The sequence below is a fragment of the Chanos chanos genome, chromosome 10 (assembly GCF_902362185.1).
Source record: "Chanos chanos chromosome 10, fChaCha1.1, whole genome shotgun sequence".
In the NCBI taxonomy this organism is placed as follows: domain Eukaryota; kingdom Metazoa; phylum Chordata; class Actinopteri; order Gonorynchiformes; family Chanidae; genus Chanos; species Chanos chanos.
In genome coordinates, this window is record NC_044504.1 from 15,776,716 (window position 1) to 15,795,380 (window position 18,665).

Genomic DNA, 18,665 nt, shown 5'->3' on the forward strand with positions numbered 1-18,665 from the left:
GACTCTTCTTCAAAAATCTTATATAGGTTTTTTTTTTTTATGTACTACTCACCTAATCTCATCAAAATAGCTCTTTCACAACAATAAAAAATATTCCCAGTTTGGCTGGGTAATCAGGCACTAGTTTCCATCTCTATACAAAGTTTAAGAATATAAGCTTGATAAAACCATGAAAATTTCTTTAGGACTTTGAAAAGAAAAAGTTTGTTAGAACTCTATTTCCAAATAATATTCAGAGTTTAAAATTCCACTGGTGGTAAATTTGGTTAAAGACTCAGCAGGAAGTGGTCATGTCAGTTTACTGACAATGCCCCAGGCTCTCCTTGTGATTGGTTTACTTACGTCAGTCCCCCAACACTCCTGCTGATGACGGTTTTCAAGCTAAAGCCAAATTCACATTTATAGCTTGGTTTGGCAGTTACTACCACAATAAACATGGAAAGTTTATGTGTTCACAGAACTTGTCATTCCTTCAAAAGCCCAGATGAGAATGTACCATCGACAGGCAGAACTGCCACCCGTATGAAAACAAAAAGATCCTAATCTGTCCTGCAGTAAGTGGTTGTATTAATGAAATGTCAACATTAAGAAGAAAGAAAGAAAGAAAGAAAGAAAGAAAGAAAGCCTACATACAATTGTAGTACAATGCATAAACTAGTCTGTAGTGAAAGCTGGTACAGATCCACGGATGCAAAAACGACCCAGGACAGATCTGAGTGGCTCCCAAAGAAATTCAGACAATAATTCTACAGACACAGTACGGGTGATCAATGGAATATTGCGCTCCTCTTTGTAAACAAATTTCTGTTATTTCAGCCCTTGAAGCTTACATATATATCACAAACTGGTACTAAATTCAACCACTATGTGCATGATCTGGAGTGCTGTCTGAAGCTTAACTGAGGGAAGCTGAGGCTAGCACCAGGGATGGACAAAACCGGTCTGGAAGCCATGGAAATGTCCCACATTACAGTATAGTTGATGGTTATGGATCTTAGTCAGTATCGGAAGATGGTTCGGTGGATCTTGTCACATAGATGAAATCTTCAGTCTCTCTTTAATCTCAGCAATGCTTATAATCCAAGATCATTTAAGACAGATTTGTCAAATCACCCAAAGGAGAAAAAGAAAACGGATTCCGTGTTTGAGAATAAAATGACCAGCCGTCGATTTCGAAGGCGACCTCACGGTTAACGTAACGAGGAGAGAAAAAACCAGAACAGGCTCAGCTCTGTGACACGCCTCTGTCAGGCACACAGCTTCACAGCCTGAGACGAATGTTATTTCTCCTCCTTCACAAGCATCCTCCATCCCCTCCTCTCTTTTGATATAATCCATTCGACCCTCTCTTGTCTGTTTTCTGTCCATCTCCATTCTTCTTCCCCGTCTGCTCTTCTCTCTCAGTCTATGGGTCCTTGGAAAATAAGCTTGGCACAGCCTTGTGTTACACTGAGCTGGGTGGCACAGAACGGGCACGCGGCGTGGAACGCGTGGGTACCGTGAGGCAGCGGGATTTCCGCCCAGTAGCGGGCCGACTTCTCCGAACACACGTGGCCGCAGGGAACGAAGGCGTGGGTGGGGGCGCCAGTGTCTACGTAGAAGGCGGGTTCGCAGCCCAGCCAAAGTGGCACGTAAGGCCCCACGGCACGGCACATGGGGCATTCTCTCTGGGCGTTGGGGTCTCGTTCGGAACGGTGCCCCCAGTCGTGGTAGCCGTGCACGTGGCCGCACGCCAGGTACACCCAAGGCTGCTTGTCCTCCTGGGCGGGCATGCTGCTCAGGGCGCGGCTGCAGCGTTGCATGCTGGGAAAGGCCAGGGTGTTGAGGCCCACGGGGCACTGGGGGCGGGCGGCATTGAGCTCCTGTCGCAGGGCCTCCAGGTGTTTTTGGGTGGGGGTGTGGAAGAGGCCGTCGGCGGTGCGCCAGAGCAGAGTGGCACCACACAGGTCCACCAGAGAACCGTCCTGCAGCACGTTGCTCTCACTCTCCACCTGAGGAGTACAGGCAGGTTAGTGCTCTCTCTCACACAGGACACATGTCTGTACTGTACAGGCAGGTTAGTGCTCTCTCTCACACAGGACACATGTCTGTACTGTACAGGCAGGTTAGTGCTCTCTCTCACACACAGGACACATGTCTGTACTGTACAGGCAGGTTAGTGCTCTCTCACACACACAGGACACATGTCTGTACTGTACAGGCAGGTTAGTGCTCTCTCTCACACACAGGACACATGTCTGTACTGTACAGGCAGGTTAGTGCTCTCTCTCACACACAGGACACATGTCTGTACTGTACAGGCAGGTTAGTGCTCTCTCTCACACACAGGACACATGTCTGTACTGTACAGGCAGGTTAGTGCTCTCTCACACACAGGACACATGTCTGTACTGTACAGACAGGTTAGTGCTCTCTCACACACAGGACACATGTCTGTACTGTACAGGCAGGTTAGTGCTCTCTCACACACAGGACACATGTCTGTACTGTACAGACAGGTTAGTGCTCTCTCACACACAGGACACATGTCTGTACTGTACAGGCAGGTTAGTGCTCTCTCTCACACAGGACACATGTCTGTACTGTACAGGCAGGTTAGTGCTCTCTCTCACACAGGACACATGTCTGTACTGTACAGACAGGTTAGTGCTCTCTCACACACAGGAAACATGTCTGTACTGTACAGGCAGGTTAGTGCTCTCTCTCACACAGGACACATGTCTGTACTGTACAGGCAGGTTAGTGCTCTCTCTCACACAGGACACATGTCTGTACTGTACAGGCAGGTTAGTGCTCTCTCTCACACAGGACACATGTCTGTACTGTACAGACAGGTTAGTGCTCTCTCACACAGAGGACACATGTCTGTACTGTACAGGCAGGTTAGTGCTCTCTCTCACACAGGACACATGTCTGTACTGTACAGGCAGGTTAGTGCTCTCTCTCACACACAGGACACATGTCTGTACTGTACAGGCAGGTTAGTGCTCTCTCTCACACACAGGACACATGTCTGTACTGTACAGGCAGGTTAGTGCTCTCTCACACACAGGACACATGTCTGTACTGTACAGACAGGTTAGTGCTCTCTCACACACAGGACACATGTCTGTACTGTACAGGCAGGTTAGTGCTCTCTCACACACAGGACACATGTCTGTACTGTACAGGCAGGTTAGTGCTCTCTCTCACACAGGACACATGTCTGTACTGTACAGGCAGGTTAGTGCTCTCTCTCACACAGGACACATGTCTGTACTGTACAGACAGGTTAGTGCTCTCTCACACACAGGAAACATGTCTGTACTGTACAGGCAGGTTAGTGCTCTCTCTCACACAGGACACATGTCTGTACTGTACAGGCAGGTTAGTGCTCTCTCACACAGAGGACACATGTCTGTACTGTACAGGCAGGTTAGTGCTCTCTCTCACACAGGACACATGTCTGTACTGTACAGGCAGGTTAGTGCTCTCTCTCACACACAGGACACATGTCTGTACTGTACAGGCAGGTTAGTGCTCTCTCTCACACAGGACACATGTCTGTACTGTACAGGCAGGTTAGTGCTCTCTCACACACAGGACACATGTCTGTACTGTACAGGCAGGTTAGTGCTCTCTCTCACACAGGACACATGTCTGTACTGTACAGGCAGGTTAGTGCTCTCTCTCACACAGGACACATGTCTGTACTGTACAGACAGGTTAGTGCTCTCTCACACACAGGAAACATGTCTGTACTGTACAGGCAGGTTAGTGCTCTCTCTCACACAGGACACATGTCTGTACTGTACAGGCAGGTTAGTGCTCTCTCACACAGAGGACACATGTCTGTACTGTACAGGCAGGTTAGTGCTCTCTCTCACACAGGACACATGTCTGTACTGTACAGGCAGGTTAGTGCTCTCTCTCACACACAGGACACATGTCTGTACTGTACAGGCAGGTTAGTGCTCTCTCTCACACAGGACACATGTCTGTACCGTACAGGCAGGTTAGTGCTCTCTCTCACACAGGACACATGTCTGTACTGTACAGGCAGGTTAGTGCTCTCTCTCACACAGGACACATGTCTGTACTGTACAGGCAGGTTAGTGCTCTCTCACACACAGGACACATGTCTGTACTGTACAGGCAGGTTAGTGCTCTCTCACACACAGGACACATGTCTGTTCTGTACAGGCAATGTAGTGGTTTTATTATGCTATGGAGTGATTCACATGCAATATGACTATCTGCCTGTAGAGGGCAGTAAAGGATGGGGAAACGTTTGCTGCTCCTTTGATGATTTTTTTTTTTCTTTTTCTTTTTTTTGGGGGGGGGGGGGGGGGGCAACTTCACAACTGACCCAAATGTTTTTGAAACGGAGCCTCCCACCAGATATTTCAGTTCTGTTTGTTATTGTTGCAGTTCCTGTCATTTTCAGCACAAGCCCACCTCTAAATGGGGATTCAGATTCAGACTGGACTACACCTCAATCTGCTCTTTAAAGCAGCATTTCCCAGTCCCGTTACTGGAAGCCCACAGCACTGCAGATTTAAGGTCAAACCGTGGTCTGAGCCACCTGACCCCGAACGCATCTGATAATTATCAAGCTTGGTTAGTTTTAACAGCAGTGTCGAAGCAGAGAGGTATCTGGCATGGGCAGGACACTGTGCTTCCAGGACATGGTGTGGGAGACACTGGTTTAGGGTGTGCCCTCCCAGTACTCTTAAATGGTCCCCTCTCCTTGGCCCCCCCTCACGTGTGCCTGGAGGACTACTGTAAGTCTAACTGAGACCACATTAATCATGATGAAATCTCTTTGCAATATTACTTTCTTTCAGTTCCTTCAGACTTTCAGTTAAATGGAGAGAGGGACGAATAGAGAATCTCAGTTGTGGAACAACGTGTAAAGCTATAAATATCCCAAACATTCATTCAGTCTATATCTGTATTGGACACTTCGCAGCATTACTGACCAGTTTGCCTCGTGTTTGAGCAGACCGAGTCTCTCTCAGCGTGTAGACATCCCCACACACAGAGATCTCCCTCCAGACACCGGGCTTGGACTCTTCCGTAAACCCGCCCCGCGGGTGCATTACGAGCACGCCATTGGTTGTCAGCCCATCCATGTGACCGTCAGGATTCTTCCATTTGGCAGCTTTTTCCTGGAGAAGAGGGGTACATATCAAAACACATACACATGCACAGACTCACTTCTGGAGAGGCTAACTTTGTGCATAGTGCTCGCCTATTTTCACCAGGTCAGAGACTAGAGCAAGGTCAAAAGTACTTTAGCTTTTTCCCTCACTACACCATCAGAAGCAGATCTTTCACATACTATAAAACTAATTTCTATTACAATATTACATATTTGTTTACAATACAAATATGACTGAATCAAGACGAAAATACTGTGCACAAGCTACACATTTACTCTCACAGCACAAACCATTACCAGTTAAAACACTGAATTATATACTACAACATAAGATACTGACATAACTGCTCAATTATCCACAAAACCCTTTATAATAAAATGAACTTTTCCAAATCTATTGGTAAAATGCTCTACAATAAGAACAACAACAACAACAAAAAATTCTCTCACCCCCAGAAAGATGTTTTTGGAGGAGTCAAAGCCTGCAGCGTAGATGCGCGCTGTGTAGGGGGGGTTGCGTTCACAGACTACCCGACAGGCAAAACGGGAGATGGTGCTCTGAGTGATGGGCGTGTCCTCGCTCTCGCCACCTCCCGACACAGTGTCAGTAACCACAAAGTCAATAGGGCTTTCTGTAGAACGACCGATCTGAAACACACCCGACCAAACCACAGACTGTGAAAATAACGCCGCTGTGCACGGTGGTCATTCTCCGGAGATACATGCAGCTTTACAGGGAAAAATGAACGGATGACTGAGTCTCTGTGTCCACTTGTGTCTATTAAATTGGAAAAGCAAAGCATGCTAATGCGAAACAGACTTTGGACAGGACTGACTAATGACTTTAACACGTGCAAAAGAAAAAGACAAAAAAGATTCTTTGAATGCTTTAAATGAACACTGCAGTGTTTGAACCTGTACAGAAACCGTTTTTCTTTTTTTCCCCATCCGCTGAACGTGTTCCTATCTGTCTTTGGAGTTGAAAACAACAAGAGCTATCTCTCAGTGAAGGGGAAAATAATATCTAAATAGAAATAAAAAACACAAACACAAAAATCCAACTGAGCTAGACATAAAACGAACAGAGTTCACATTTCCTGCTCTTTGATGTCTCTACTTTGTCCTTGTGGGTTGGTACTGGTTCCAGTTTTTGCTTTCCCTGCGAGGCCATTTGTTTTCATTTCTCTGGCCCAATTCACAGTCACACATGTGCAGACACACGCACGCACGCACACACACGCGCATGTACACGTGTCTGTGAGCACTGACTGCTCTCCTGTGGAGAGGGGAAGTATGCGTCTAAAGATGACTGATTCACATCATCAGAGACAGGGATCAGACCTCAGAGCACGTGGGTCCCACAGACACACAGAGAGAAACAAAGAGAGTTCATGTGTGTGTGTGTGTCACCGTTTTCACTCACTGAGAGGCAACCTAAAGAATCCTTTGGAATTATAGAAACTGTTTGATATAGTAAGAATAAATGGTTTAAGCGACATATCAGTGAATATGAAATAGTTTTTACATCTGTAAACACCTCACTGTGCTTTTCCAACTCCACAATCAATGATGAATCAGTATGTACCCTGAGAACCCCAAACAAAACTTATCACTGTGTAACACTTCAGTATTGGTGAGTGTGTGTGTGTGTGTGTGGTACTGTACCTGGAACATGTCCGTGTCTTTATCATGGCTGTATTCCACCACTACCGTCTGATTCCGTGACAGGGTGTAGGAGATGCTATGCTGGCCCTTACAGTTCACAGCCTACGGCACAAAACGAAACACAGACTTTGTAAATGATTCATGTACACGATATAAACAATTTATTTGTGCTTTACCATAGGCTTATGTTTCTTGTGTACAAAGCCACCAGTCACGGCTGGAGGTCATGTGCTATGTGCACGGTGCGTCATAGAGAAAAGGTCCTCTTTGGGAACTGGGTGGCAGTGCACTCAGTCCTGTGACTGCTTCTTATTCTGAGAACTCCAGCTGAGGCAGGTCACTGAGCAGTCAAGTGCCTGCGTTCTCTCTGTCCACACTTTTATCTAGCACAGATACAGCCAATCTGATGGAACAGACGGCATTATTAAGAGTGTGAGGCGTGGGGTGAGAGGGGAAGGAACGAGCGTGTGGTCAGTACCACCTCGTGACAGACGCCTTTTACTGGACTCTTTAGAAAAGGGCAGTGGTAAGCAAGACGGCGCGTTGATACTAAGGGAACCTGGTATATAAATAAAGAAATAAGACCATGTCCATGGCGTCTGGCAGAGTGTTCCTGTGAGAACATGTAAATTCATTTCAGATAGGGGGAAGCGCAAACATGTGACTTCACGGTGCACACGCGAACCAAACAGCAAACAGCAGTTGAGGAAAGACACAGTTAAGAGATGAAAGATCAGCTGAAGGTGACCTTTTTAACATGTAGGACTGTGTAGAAGAGTTTGATGAGGCCATACACTCACTTGTTTTCCTGAGTGATCAAAAACACAGTGGGATATTGTCGGCATGTAACCACTATCCATTCTTCTCTACATTGGTCCTTCTCTCTCTGCCTAATCTGTGACTTTCAAAAGTACCAACATCTCACGTGTGTGTATGAGAGAGAGCGAGAGAGAGAAAGAGAGAGAGACAGAGAGAGAGAGAGGAGTGGAAAGTGGGTCACAGTTCCTCCATCTGCAACACTGGAAAAACCAGCAGACAGGGAAGTGGGGAGGGCTTGTACATGAGTGTGTGTGTGCAGACACTGAACGTGTTGAGGGAAGCTCATGCCCATCTTTTGTCTGTAAGGACTGTGTGTTTTGTATGAGAGTGGGAACATAAGCACAGGAATGCTTGAAAGAGGCTGCGTTAAAGAATGTGCGTGCGTGTGTGTGTGTGCGCGCGTACATTCACTTGACACTGTATGCAAAAGCCAGCTGCAAGCAAACGAGGCTTTGCCTTGATAACATGGCTTCTCCGTGACATTTAGTGTCAGACACCTGTGAAAAAGCACAGGCAGCAAACGGAACATACATATTTAATGGAAAAAACCTTTCATGCCCCACATACAACTAAGTCTGTATGAAATCATGAGTCTGTGTGAAGATCAATACAGGGAGGTGTGTATGAAGCTGAGAGATAGTGTGTGTGTGTGTGTGCGTTCATGTCGTGAGAAATATTGCACCCAGAGTTTGTGTGTAAAAAACCTTTTTGCTTTAACATGCGACACTGTACAAATGAGCGCAAGTATGCGAGTGTGCGTGTGTGTGTGTGTGTGTGTGACTGTCTAGTCAAACACGTGGTCGTCTGTAATAACAGAGACAGTGCAGGGGTGAACATTAAGCTGTGTTTCCCGCTCACCGCCAGTGCACAACAGGAGGTCCCCCCCCCCCCCCCCCCCCCGCCATTCTGGGCCCCACCCCGGCCCCAACCCTACTGCCCCAATGTCCAGTGGATTACAGGCTCGTCAAAAAACACAGCCCGTCCGCAAAACAATGGGCTGGGGAACTGGTTATAGGCTGTGTCTCACAATAAACGCTGTTCAAATACTCGGACACTACTGCGCATCTGTTGTGTGCCTTTGAGTGGTACAATAATAAAATATATTCTGCGTGTAAGCGTACCGTTGTAAAAGTCCATTCCGACAGGGCACCGTCTGTGTCTATGAACACTCCAACGTTAGCATGTTAGCTTGAAGCGAGGCTAAGCTACATATACTATTAGCCCAAGTGATCCTGAATCGAAGCTTTGGGGTGGTACACTGTAAGGTTAGTTCGCCCGTTTTTTTTACTGGTAGTTAGAATCCTCAAACTGAATTTTTGGAGGAAGCTTCAATTCAGTGCTAAAGTTCAAAATTTTCTCTCTTGCCTCTCAGTTCACAGTTCTCATGACAGTAGAGTAGCAGGCACAAAGCAAGCATCTGCCAACTGAAAAACCTACATGACAACCATGAACAATCTCACATTGTTATCTGGATAGATGTGCAAATGAATGGAGCCCTTTTTTTGCCCTTTACCACCTCAATGCCAGGAATTAGTGCCACAGCGTGCGGGACAAGCTTGACTTTATTTTCTAGCAGTTTCATTTATTGCAGTAGTTGGTTTTTATTGTTTTACGAAGAGAAAAAAGAATTAGGCTCGACTTTGAAGTCCTCACTACATTCTCACATGACTCTCTTCAAAAATGCAATTCAGTGACCACTTTAACTTTTGTTTTTGTGCTGAAGAAGAGTTGAATCCTCTCTCTGCAAGGGAGAATGTGGTGGTTTCACAGTTAAATTCAGTTTAAACTCAGATTCACTCAGAACTGGGTCCTTTGGGGTAACATTGTAACAGAAGCTGGATATAACTACCCTGAAAAGTGCTTAACACAACTGGAATGAACAGGGGGGGATACAGCTGGCGAAACACGAACTAGTAATAGCCCAGAGAAGCAGCACTAAACTTTACAACACCCGAGTTGATCTACAACGTCGCGGGTATATGAAATATCCTGAGCTGACCGACCTCTCCAAGCTGGTATCAGTAGGAATGAGTGCTAGAGAACAGGACAGTGTGTATGACAGAACATCGAGTATTCAGGAATCTGAAAACAGCATGATTCACAAATGACTCTGTGTGAAGAGCTATTTTAGTCTACTCTGCACAGCAGAGGGAGGAAGAGTAGCCAACAGCAGCAAAACCGCCCATTTCCTGGGAAAAAAAAAAGACTTGCATGGCAGTGAATTTCACTATGGAGGAAACCCAAAAGAAAAAAAAAAATCCTCTCCCCCATTGCTGCTTTCATTGGCATGTTATTATCTGTTAAGACTGAATGTTTCCACAATGAATTAGCCAAAAAAGAAAAAAAAAAAAGGAGCATGTCACATGCTGGGTATAATCTTTGTGTATATAAAGTCGGGCTGAATCATGCGTGAACCTATGTGCAAACAGGACCTGGAGAGTCTGTGAGACACGTGAATGTCTGCGTGTGGAAATGAAGTGGCACAATTCCACAGCTATTCTGAGCTTGTGACCTGACGTGGCTGAAGAAGGGTGGGAACTTCGCATCTACTGGCCACAGCCCAAAACAGGCACAATTAACAATTAACCTTAGATACCTAAAGCTCTTTACAACAGGGCCTTGCTTTTCTTCTTGGCAGTGCTCCTTTAAAAAAAAAAAAAAAAAAAAAAAAAAGAGAGAGAGAGAGAACACTGAGCTCTCTTTCTTTAGGCAATCACAATCTGTTTTTATTCAGGCCTCTTCCTGGAGACAGAGGAGCAGATAGTTCAGCAAAGAACACCATAACATTTACACACTGATCAGGTATTTATGCATCTCTCCCACGAGGTCTCAAGAGCCCAGTCTCATACTGTACAGTTCTCCAGCCTTATGAAAAACACGAGTGTTTATTGAGTAACATGTCAGACAGTGTTTCTGCTTTAACACTAGCCTTCAGGCTCTGGTGTGATAACAAAAGGCCACAGTCAGTTGGCATTACAGAGGAAGACAGGCAGTGAAACAGGAACAGAGGGCTGTCCAACCAGCCACCCAAAAGCAAAACATCAACACGGGCTCCAGAGAGAGAGCTGACGATGAGAGAAAAAACGTAAAGTGATATCTGCATTCATATCCAGACTGTGGACTCAGTCCAGGTTTTTATGAATCGGCTGGCTGGCGTTTAAGTTTCTGTTACGCCGTTTGTACGTGCTGACGTCACGTCCAAAGGCCAAAAAGCCGATGAGGATCCACTCGGGTGAACATGACTGTATTGTTTTACCAAAAAAAAAAAAAATTACATATGGGAACTCCAGACCGAGGTGTGGCCATGGACAACTGTACATCAGCCCTGGTGGTTACATGCCTGACCTTTGGAACAATGTGAATGTTCTTTTTAGACGTGCTTTCAGCAGTCCACTCATTCAAGTGTAACTACAAGGAAAAACAAAGCATATACATAGCAACAGGCAGCCCTCCAAAAAGTAGTTGTGTGTGACAATAACGGACTCGTGAAAATTCTCCCTATCTCAGATGAGTCCTTTCATCCAACTATCACCCTCGGAGAGTTCTCCACTGCCTTTGTTGCTCATAATTTGCAGTTAAGGGTTTGATGTGTAAGCACTGTGAAAGGACTTCTGTTAACAGAACATTGCTTCTTACTCTGTAAGCCAGTTCCCACATCATTCCCTCCATCACTCACTCACACACTCAGTGCCTTGTGTTACCTTGCTGGCTTGTGGTGAGTTGAGGATGTGAACAGTGCTGGGTTTCACGCCATTGGCCTTGGCTCTCTTATACAAGGCAAATCTGCTCTTCCTCCTTCCTTTATCTCCATTAGGGAGCGAACCATTGTACCTGTCCAAGAGAAAAACACAAAGTCCTGTTACAACTCCAACAGGCCATACATTCACTGCAGTCATTTCAATGTATTACAGATCAAGCCCCCCCCCCCCCCAAACCAATATTCCACATTGTGTAGCTCAACTAATTAACTACAAAAAGCAATAACCACTTCAGCTAGATGCGGTGAGTTGCAAGGTGAGAATTAAGAGTCAGCAAATGCCAGAGAAAAAAAGGAGAGTGAAATTTAAACCTGGCCCCAGGCTCCGTTGGTGCCTCTTTCCCATAGAGCCAGTATGACATTTCATTGTCATGACACACTGAGTACAGCATGACTTTTGTTCTCAGACAGTCATCGACACAGTGTGTCTTGTCATAGGTTTGACCTGGTGATAAGCTCTGCAAGGTTGTGATGTGCATATAAGTGCTAACCCTTTTTTTAAAGCAATATAAAAAATTCAATCCCGGCTTCCTGATCACACATCTGGACAGATCTCTCCAGAGATGCCTCCTTTGTCTGATTCACAGCTCTAACTCCAGTTCAACCACATGTTTCATACACGCTGGTGTAAACATGTGCTAGCCTCACCCACCCATACTACGGAGACTACACAGAGGAGGGGAAACTTAACAGAATGAGGGTGAATGGATGTTCCAAACTTGAGAAGATATCCCGAGGAAAACACATCCGTACAGACAAAACTTGAACCAGAAGTACATATACATGCAGAGACATGGTACTGGGCATTTATATCAGTCTGCAGTGGTAGTCTTTAGACATACCATCTGTCTAAAAGTATAACACTGATACTGTTGGCAGATTATGAGACATAAGCTAATAAAAGACGGCAGAATGGAAGCTCTAAGAGTCTTAATTATGCATGAAAAGCCATGTAAATCCACTGTACTTTCCCCACTGCTGAATGTAGCGCTTTATGCGTGATAGAGAACAATATACAGTATAACAATAGCACAGAACACAGTGGGAGGCTGTGACAGTGCATAGGAGTCTGTGTAAGAGCTGTTTTCTCTCCCTCCAGATCTTCCCCACTCTTCACTCTGATTCAAAACTTAAAAGTGTCTGGATTCTAATCACACATGAACACAGACTCAAATGCAATGATCACTTCCATATATACAGTTACTATTTTCCATAAATGGTAAAAATTTCCTTCATTCAGGTTAAACTAAACAACGCAAAGCTTTACAAGCAAGAACATTAAGAAAGGCCAAAAAAAAAAAAAATACAAGCCTTTAATGGGTTTGCGTTACCTCATTTCCCACATGTAATTACTTTAATCCATACAGTATTGAATATAGTGTAATAATATAGCTGTAATGTCAGTTGCCTCAGATTAACAGTGTGTGTCATTATATAAGGATTTTTGCCCGTGTCTGTCCAGCTGTGAGTGCAGCACCAGTGTTCAGTCAGTGCATGGGCCAATGGGCCAGCATACTCCTCCACCACATGAGGAAACCATTATCATTCTGTGGCATGAGCTTCTCCACCTGCTGCTTGGCCTTCAGTCACATCACTGACTCAAATCAGGTTTCAAAACACACAGGCTACACATCCACTGCATGCCATAAATGGTTTGGGGGGGGGGGGGGGGGGGGGGGGGGGGGGGTGATTCTAACACAGCTCTAACTATTAGTTTTCAGAGATACAAAAACGAAGGAGCTTTGGCAAGTCAATGACAAATTGGGAAGGATGGTTTTCCTTCTTTATTTCTCTCTCCAGAGCACTGTGTGTAACAGCCAATACTGGTAATGACAGCATCGATATTGGTATCTGCAAATATATCCCCGACATTACTTCAAAACTTCACAACTCAAACAAACACATTAAAGGCTAAGATACAAGCTATACTTCCAAGGACAATGATGGGCACTGAAATGACAGAGTTTAAGCTTTTTGACAGGCCTGATTGTACACCAGCTTTCTGTATAGGATTATGTTTAACATGAGCAATGCAAGACAGCCTGTTTTGTTCAACTGTATCGTGTAGTGTCACAGGGTGTGGGTGTCTCATATGTCAAGTTAAGGCTTCCAGCATGCAGAACCTGCTCAGCGACGTGAAGCCATCAAAAGGGGCGTGAACGTGAATCAAGGTTTCCATAAAGCTCCTTTGGAATAAGCAATTCCCAGCAATCAGTCAAGAACTTCCCAAACAGTGTGTTGTTTGTGTTGGAAGTAAAAGAGACGCTATTCCATAATGGGTACACTTCAAGCCTTAGAATGCTGGTGAATAGAATTAGACACTAGTATTCCATCTGCATGGAATCACAGATGGAACCATGGACCCGAAGTGTTCCATTAATGGAACGTATGAAGTGGAACATTTAACATGGAATTAAGTATTTTCTGTGTGTACTCTCTGGCATTTTTCATGCCCACACCCTTCTCGGTGCTATTTAATCAAAGAGCATGGAAATTATATTAAATCAACAAAAAGACAGGGATGCAACAAGATGCAATTTGACTGATTATTCATAATCTACATGTCAGTTTACCTCTAGTCTGTATAAACATTACACTTTGGTCTGAAAGGATATCCCTGTCATGTAGGCATTAGCCCTCAGGTTATGGTGTATGAGACTAAATCCATACAATTCCTGTAGCATTTCTGTACAGGAGGGGGATGAACAAGCACAGAAAGGAGAAAAATATGAAATGCAGAATTTAAAAACAGAAAAAGGCTCAAAGTAGCAAAAATCAATGTAACTGTCTATTTTCTGATTTGTGTATTCAGCAGCATTTACCCTTATAAAAAAAAAACACACACACACACATATTCCCACTGTCTCTACTTATGATTCTAGGTTAAGAAGCCCTTTAACTGAGAGGCAAAGTGCATGATTCTCTGATTGTTCATCAAACAACATGAGTGAGTTTTAAAACCCACTGCCCCTCCCGAAGATCACAATAAGAAACTTTTACAGATTAATGTTAAGCAGCCATAATGCTTGCGTCTCAGTGAGTGTTACTGCAGCAGTTTGTTCAGAGAAACATGGTAACAGTGGTTAACCATTGACAATTTTCACTGATGACAAAGGGGTTCCTGCACCAGTATTTCATTATCTTTTGAATCACTACAAACCTTGCTAACAAGCCAGAGACACTGCTATGTGGCACAACACACTAAGCGTAGACTAGTACTAGAGCCTGATCTATTAAACCTTCATGTCCATTTTTAACAAGATCTGACAATCGTCTGACAATCATCACCCTCTGTATATAACCTTCAAATTAACACCCCAGACAAACTCCTAGATTTAACCAACACTTTACACTAATCTACTGCTGGGGCTCTTGTGTTCATACAGAATCTGACTATGACATAACACGGTGCTAGAAAATTCCCTACTTGTCGGCAGCGTCATCGGCTACAGCAAGGAATACAGGGCTACATACGTATATTATTCATTTAGCTGACACTCTCACACAGAGCACCTCCCACTTATTACTTTCTCTGTCTGATCATGTCTCTGGAACTTTCCTCATGGTTGCAAGTCTCTGGAATGAGCCTGGAAATTACTGACTTACTCAAGGGCAAAGTGGCAGCAAGCTTGAGATCCAAACCTACAAGCCTCCGGTTCCTGGATCATTTCCCTTATCAAGTGGGCCGCCACCACCCCAACACACACTGTGTTCACGCAGCTCTGTTGTGTCAGACTAAGTGTGGTGAGGTTCCAGAAAGAAACAAGAGGGGTCATGGTTGACAAAGAAAGGCCCCTGCAAATTTCTAGTCCATCGGTTTAAATCACTCGGCCGTGACTAATAGTCAGGTGTACTCAAGCACGCTCAAAATCTAAAAACAACACTGTTCACAAGTGCACAAAATAGCCTAATATGCTAATTTTTGTTCTCAGGCAAAAAGTCAAAGGAAAAACGCAAAGAATAGAATCAAAGTTGACATTCAGCTAAGTGCCACGAGAGTCTAGTTAATGATTTCATGATCAAGTTAAAAAAAAAAAGAAAAAAAAACTCGATCAAATTATTGATCATATTGAATCATCACAGTATTACACCCATTTTAAACATGTAATACAACGTATCATTTTAATAATATGTCCCTGAAGCATACAAAGACCTTAATTTTCAGTTGGATTAAAAAAAAACTTAATTTCACCCCTAAATTTAAAAAAATGCAAGAAAAAAATCCATTTGTATATCACACATTAATCTCCACCAACTGCTTCAACAAGGTTCTGGGTAATCTCTTAAGAACAAAGCTGGTCACCATATAGCACATTTACCAATTATGAACTGAATCAAAGGGAGGGCCAGTGTCCTTAACTGGGCCTAATTAAACCCTCCATACAGACCAGGCTGTAAACTCTGGGCCAGATAGATGTGAATGCTATTCGGGGTCATTTGGGGTACTTCCTTCACCACTAGGGTTGGACAACTGCTCTTTATACCAACCTGGTTTCCCTATCTGAACATGTTCCAATACAAGTGGGACTGTCCCCTCTGAGTAAAACTCAGCTCTAGCTGGCTAATTGTAATCCCTTTCCCTTTTGGCCTAATCCAGACAGACTGATGGATTTATCCTGTGATACGCTGTGGCTGAGATTAGCTGCACCTGTCCTTCAGCTGAAAGCGTGTCTACCATCCACAAATCAGTGACAGGGACAAAGTTAATTGGGGGGTGTGGGTTGGGGGTGGAGATTTTGTAGATTTACTTAACTAAAATCCCTTCCAATGCTTCTGAACTTGTGCAATCCCACTCTCCACCATATGGACACACTTCATGACCTGGACCCTGGAGGAATTCCACCATACCAACAACATGATAAACATCTCATGTTTTTAACTTAGTATTTAATGGACACTCTCTAAACACAATACTAGTACTACTGTTATTAAAGTGGATATAACAACAACAAACACCTGTGTACCAGGGATAAAACAACAAAAGGGTTAAACTGGAAAAAAATTCACAGAGACTGTGCTCCTCTTTAGAGATAGATGATGAAGGCCATGCATCCTAACAGTACATTCAGTTGTCGAGAAAGATTCTTACTATTTTATTCCAGACACGTAGAGGAGATACTGAAACAACCTATTGGGAGAGATAAGTGCCTTTTTTTTCTTTTTTTTTTAGGCAGGAGCAATGAACACGCACTGAGCCCCATCAATAGGCTCAGTCAGTGCAAACAGCACAATAAACAGAGAAAGGGAGGACTGTAGGACACAGAGTCAATGCCTGGATCAATAATAGCCCTATTCAGCTGTTGCCTCACTCCTGAGTGTGCATAGGGCACTGCCAGGCAGTCCCAGAGAAAGAGCCATGCAGGCCTAGGGGTGAGGAAGACCGGTGCCACTGCTGAGACAAGCCAAAGCTCTCTGACTGTTGGTACAACTGACTTATTGGCCATGCACTGCACAGCCTTATCTTAATTTTGAAATCAGAAAGTTAGAAACTAAGATTCAAGCCTTGCACCACCGAGCACAAGAGCATAGATGTGTTGTGATTATTGTGGTGAGAGTGGCCAGCTGTACCTGCAGTATCAAACAAGAGGCAGTTTATTAAAGGACTGTGAGGAGAGGGTCGCTAATTGAAAGTGGCCAGTGTGTTTGTAGCTTGTTAAAGGTCAACTGAATCAAAAGTCATCAAAAGAGGAATTAAGTACCATCCAACTATATACCAATTTGAGCAGAAATGATAACACTTATACTAAATAAATCACATGCTCTTTTTTCACTCAAATAAATTATTTCAGTCGAAAGGTTAAAAGAACACGCCCAACAATATCAAAGAAGCTCACTATGGTTATCTAAAGTACATTCATAAGTGGTAAACACCAGAGGAGGTAACGGGCATAGCACGAGATCATCTGCATTTTCTCTCCGTTTCCGACATGACCACACTTTGAGATGACACATAACTCGGGTTTAAACTAAGACGTTATTCTACTCTAATATTAATGTTTTCACTGGCAATTTAGAATGCACAAATGACACTGCATGAAATTACCAGCGGTTCAGCAGCCACCGATTTGTTTTCTCTCTTATGGGTTTCCACGACTTCAAAGGAACAATCGTCATCCAGTAAACACAACCACTTCTTCTACAGTTATAACAATACTGAAATGAACTTGGGTGTGCATTCAGCTATTTAAATTTAAATTTGTAACAAGTCACGAGAACGTGTAATTCCGTTTTAAGGTCCATGTGGCATATCGTGTGCGTGAAAACTATTTTTTGAAAACTCGTAGTTTGTTGTGTTTGTGTTGTTGCGTTATCACTGTAGAACTACGCCACACACGTCCCTTGCTCTCTCTGTAGAGAAAAAAACTTAAGTAGGCTCAGCTACTTCCGAATTCTTCGCCCTGAATCAAGAACTTCCTGTGCTGGTGATGAGTGGGGGAATCAAGAGAAAACATTTTTGCTGACGTGATTTATCAAGCAGGAGATCCTGTTGAAAAATCTGTCCCACAAGGTAGTGAGTTTAACCAAGGCGCAATAGGGTTTCTTTCGCGCCTTTCCCGTGATTTATAAGATGGATAATGTACGCTGGTGCGACATTTCGTCTTTAGTAGTGAATACAGTGATCTGTAAGACTGCACATCTCATCACATCCAGACAATAACTACGACTGTAAAAGTGTACTTGAGTGGAATGCTTTCGGATATTGTGCACGTGTTTCATTTGTAGAGTAACGTGAGCGCGTGAATTTCAAAGGGAGGTCGCAATTTTACCATAGGTTATTCCCTATGTAAACAAACATTTCCTCTACAATTTTACCACGGCGATGCGTTCATGTTGAACTGAAAAAACCCCGAGGAAGCAGAATAAACATCTTCTGCCACTCGCTTTGATAGTTACTAAAACGAACTTTGGACATTTATAAATGTTTCGCAGTTGGTGACTTCGGGCCAGCTTCAATGTATAGCTGGATTGTACTTTGCCAAGAAAAAAGCTTCAGTTACGACAAACAATCATTTTAAATATCATTTTTAACAAACTCACCCCAGCACCACTAATTCTCCGTATTTTACGGGTTCTTTGGTTGATACACAGTGCTCTTCTTGACCAGGAGAGAACATGAGGCTTTTCACTTCAATAACCGAGCGCTTCTCCGTCTGCATTTGGCCGATCCAATTCAGCGAAAAAAGAGAACACTGGGAACGTACTTCAAAGGACGCGACTAACTGCCATTTTCAGCTTTTCTTCGGCTTTCACAGTAGATTCTCTTATTTATTCAATAAATTC

The 18,665-nt window shown here is 44.0% G+C and overlaps 1 protein-coding gene across 1 annotated transcript; it reads right to left on the reverse strand.

Moving 5' to 3' along the window:
- Positions 1-712: 712 nt before the first annotated feature.
- peli2 (pellino E3 ubiquitin protein ligase family member 2) lies at positions 713-18,665 on the reverse strand. The gene is made up of 6 exons (XM_030786245.1): positions 18,423-18,665; positions 11,329-11,458; positions 6,809-6,910; positions 5,594-5,791; positions 4,962-5,150; positions 713-1,991 (listed from the first exon to the last, which is right to left on the reverse strand). Exons 1-6 carry the CDS (start codon positions 18,539-18,541, stop codon positions 1,401-1,403), a joined length of 1,329 nt encoding a protein of 442 aa, XP_030642105.1. The 5' UTR covers positions 18,542-18,665; the 3' UTR covers positions 713-1,400.

Coding starts and splice junctions, on each gene's coding strand:
- peli2 (XM_030786245.1), bottom strand. CDS start 18,541: ATGCAGACGGAGAAGCGCTCGGTTATTGAAGTGAAAAGCCTCATGTTC. Junction 6,911..11,328: donor ACTCACCACAAGCCAGCAAG/GTAACACAAGGC, acceptor TTTGTGCCGTAG/GCTGTGAACTGTAAGGGCCA. Junction 1,992..4,961: donor CTCAAACACGAGGCAAACTG/GTCAGTAATGCT, acceptor TGTACTCCTCAG/GTGGAGAGTGAGAGCAACGT.